Raw genomic sequence first — 3213 nt, forward strand, 5'->3', positions numbered from 1 at the left:
CGAGGGTTCCTTCCAACATCGCAAGCTGCATTCCGAAACCCAAACACAGGAAAGGAAAAAGGTTGTAGAGATGCTAATAAAGTAGGATTGACGATATCTGCTCGTGAGCCTCACTCAAGATCGAGAGGTTGGAGTTTGTGGGGAAGCTGTAAAATATGCGCCTCGCCATCGCCGAAAACAGGACCAAGAGATGTCGGGTGCCATGTGAAGATGGCAGCGGCGAAGATCCGAAATGAAACCATCATCAGGAACAATTCACGGCCTTGACAATTATGATTGAGTAATTCGGGGCTCTCAAGAGCCATAGGGTGACAAGTAAGTTAGACTGTAAATACTAGTTTACTCAAGTACAATTCTGTGAATCCCTTCATGCCAGAAACAAGAGGCAAAAATAAAAAATCGGGGATCAAAATGGCCCCGAATGCACAGATCAATCTCAAGCTAGGGCGGAAAAGGCAGTGGAGGATTAAGGGAGCTGCAGGACCAAGTTCCCCCGCTTTAGTTGACCTCTTCCCCGACGTCAGAGCACCAATGTCACATACGCCTTACAGAGATGGAGATAGTGATAAGCAGATTGTTCCCCTTGCAATGAGTCAATGTCCTCCAACGTCGGCAAATGTACATCCATGGTCTGAGAAACGGTAGATACAACGCCAGAAACAACTGCCAGAGTACAAACCTGAGTCGATTTTGCGTTCCCTTGGTCCAGCTAACGCTGCTAGAGGCCCTGCTAGGCCGTTCTCGCAGCCAATCCAGCCAATCTGAGGGCCTGAGTAGGTGGCGATATCGGCCATTCATCTAGACCATGATTGGCCTAGCAGGCCACCATCAGGTCTGGACAACTGCGGTGCCCCTGTAACCGTAATCCCACCTCGATTGGGCTGGGGGAGAGTCGGGGTGACAAAATATGCCCGACGCGGGAATGGATATTGTATACAAACTCAGAGCTTTACGTCCTCAATCTTTTTGGCAACACTCAGAGGAGTCACCCATCCTCAACCCCACACTAGACCTTGGGCCCCACCCCGGCCACCGGCCCTCCGATGGATGGATGAACAATTGCTGAGGTGCTCGCTGTGATATTTTCCCCCGGGCTCGCCCTCGTTTCTCTGGCCTTTTTTAGCGGGCGAAACTCAAAACACTTTTTTCTCTTCTCGCCTCCAAACACTCTCGCGATCACTTTTCTCCCCTGTCCCTCCCCTCCAGGTTTTCAATTGATCATCGACTCTTGATCTCCAAACCTCTTGCGCTTCTCGAGCCTCGTGGCTCCTCTCTAATTGCTCTTCCTCTCACCGAGCTCTTCACCTCCACATCCACAATGCTCCGAACTCGCCAGGCCGCAAAGGCCATCCGGGCCGTCGCCAATGCCCGATCCTTCACCACCACATCAGCCGTTGCCTCCGTTCACACTTCAAAGAAGGTCGCCAGTTCCAGGAATCAATCTACTGCTGCTGCGTAAGTTGTCCCTTTTTGTTCTGATGGCGGTTGCCCCGCGTCTGGTACCTGACATGGACGGGGGGCAAAATTAATTCCCACGCGCGCGACAAATAACAATTCGAGACAACAAATGCTAATATATATAATTGTAGACCTGCACGCGATATCCCCAGTCCAGGATTCAATGTCGAGAAGAACCAAAGCAATGTCCAGCCTCTGGTCAACCCCCGGAAAAACGACATGGATGAGTCGTATGTAACCTCCAAACTCAATGTGATGACATATCCTGACAAACGATTGGCAGTTTCATTGGAAAGACTGGTGGTGAAATCTTCCACGAGATGATGCTTCGACATGGTGTGAAACACATCTGTACGTCCGCCGTCCTGCATGCCGTAAATAATGCTAATTCGATATAGTTGGATACCCTGGCGGTGCCATTCTCCCCGTTTTCGATGCCATCTACAACTCAAAGCACTTCGACTTTATCCTCCCTCGCCACGAGCAAGGTGCTGGCCACATGGCCGAGGGTTATGCCCGAGCTTCTGGCAAGCCCGGTGTTGTTCTCGTCACATCTGGCCCCGGTGCTACAAATGTCATCACACCTATGCAGGATGCTCTGTCTGACGGTACCCCCATGGTTGTCTTCACCGGTCAGGTCGTGACAACTGCCATTGGTAGTGATGCTTTCCAAGAGGCCGACGTTGTCGGTATCTCTCGTGCATGCACCAAGTGGAATGTCATGGTCAAGAACGTTGCCGAACTTCCTCGACGCATCAACGAAGCTTTCGAGATCGCCACCAGCGGTCGCCCCGGTCCCGTCCTCGTCGATCTTCCCAAGGATGTCACTGCCGGTGTCCTACGGAGAGCTATCCCTACCGAGACTGCTCTGCCTTCTCTGCCTAGCGCCGCTTCCCGCGCTGCTATGGATGTGACCAAGAAGCAGCTCGAGGGTGCCCTCCAGCGTGTCGGCAACCTCGTCAACAAGGCCAAGAAGCCCATCATCTATGCTGGTCAGGGTATCATTCTTTCCGAGGGTGGTCCCGAGATCCTCAAGGAGCTCGCTGACAAGTCCTCCATCCCCGTTACGACTACTCTCCAGGGTCTAGGTGCCTACGACGAACTCGACGAGAAGTCCCTGCACATGCTTGGTATGCACGGCTCTGCTTACGCCAACATGGCCATGCAGGAAGCCGATCTTATCATCGCTCTCGGTGCCCGATTCGACGACCGTGTTACTCTGAGCATTGCCAAGTTCGCCCCCGGTGCCAAGGCCGCTGCTGCTGAGGGCCGTGGTGGTATCGTCCACTTTGAGATCATGCCCAAGAACATCAACAAGGTTGTTCAAGCAACTGAGGCCATCGAGGGTGATGTCGCCACCAACCTGAAGGAGCTTCTGCCTTTGATTGAGTCCAAGACAATGGACGACCGCAAGGAGTGGTTCAACAAGATCAACGAGTGGAAGAAGAAGTGGCCCCTGACCGACTACGAGCGTGCTGAGCGCTCTGGTCTCATTAAGCCCCAGACTCTGATTGAGGAGCTCAGCAACCTCGTTGCGGACCGCAAGGACCAGACTTATATCGCCACTGGTGTCGGTCAACATCAAATGTGGACTGCCCAGCACTTCCGATGGAGACACCCCAGATCCATGATCACCTCTGGTGGTCTTGGTACCATGGGTTACGGTCTACCCGCTGCCATTGGTGCCAAGGTTGCCCAGCCTGATGCTCTTGTTATTGACATCGACGGTGACGCTTCTTTCAACATGACCCTGAC

The 3213-nt window shown here is 52.9% G+C and overlaps 1 protein-coding gene across 1 annotated transcript; it reads left to right on the forward strand.

The window, feature by feature from the left end:
• Window positions 1–1318: 1318 nt before the first annotated feature.
• On the forward strand, window positions 1319–3213 carry FTJAE_12762 (acetolactate synthase; the record flags this gene model as incomplete). The annotated part of the gene is made up of 4 exons (XM_037345840.1): window positions 1319–1455; window positions 1590–1688; window positions 1742–1809; window positions 1857–3213. Coding segments are annotated over 4 exons (1661 nt in total), but the record flags the coding sequence as incomplete, so codon positions are not given.

This window comes from Fusarium tjaetaba (genome assembly GCF_013396195.1).
Source record: "Fusarium tjaetaba strain NRRL 66243 chromosome Unknown NRRL66243_c0000358, whole genome shotgun sequence".
Lineage (NCBI taxonomy): Eukaryota > Fungi > Ascomycota > Sordariomycetes > Hypocreales > Nectriaceae > Fusarium > Fusarium tjaetaba.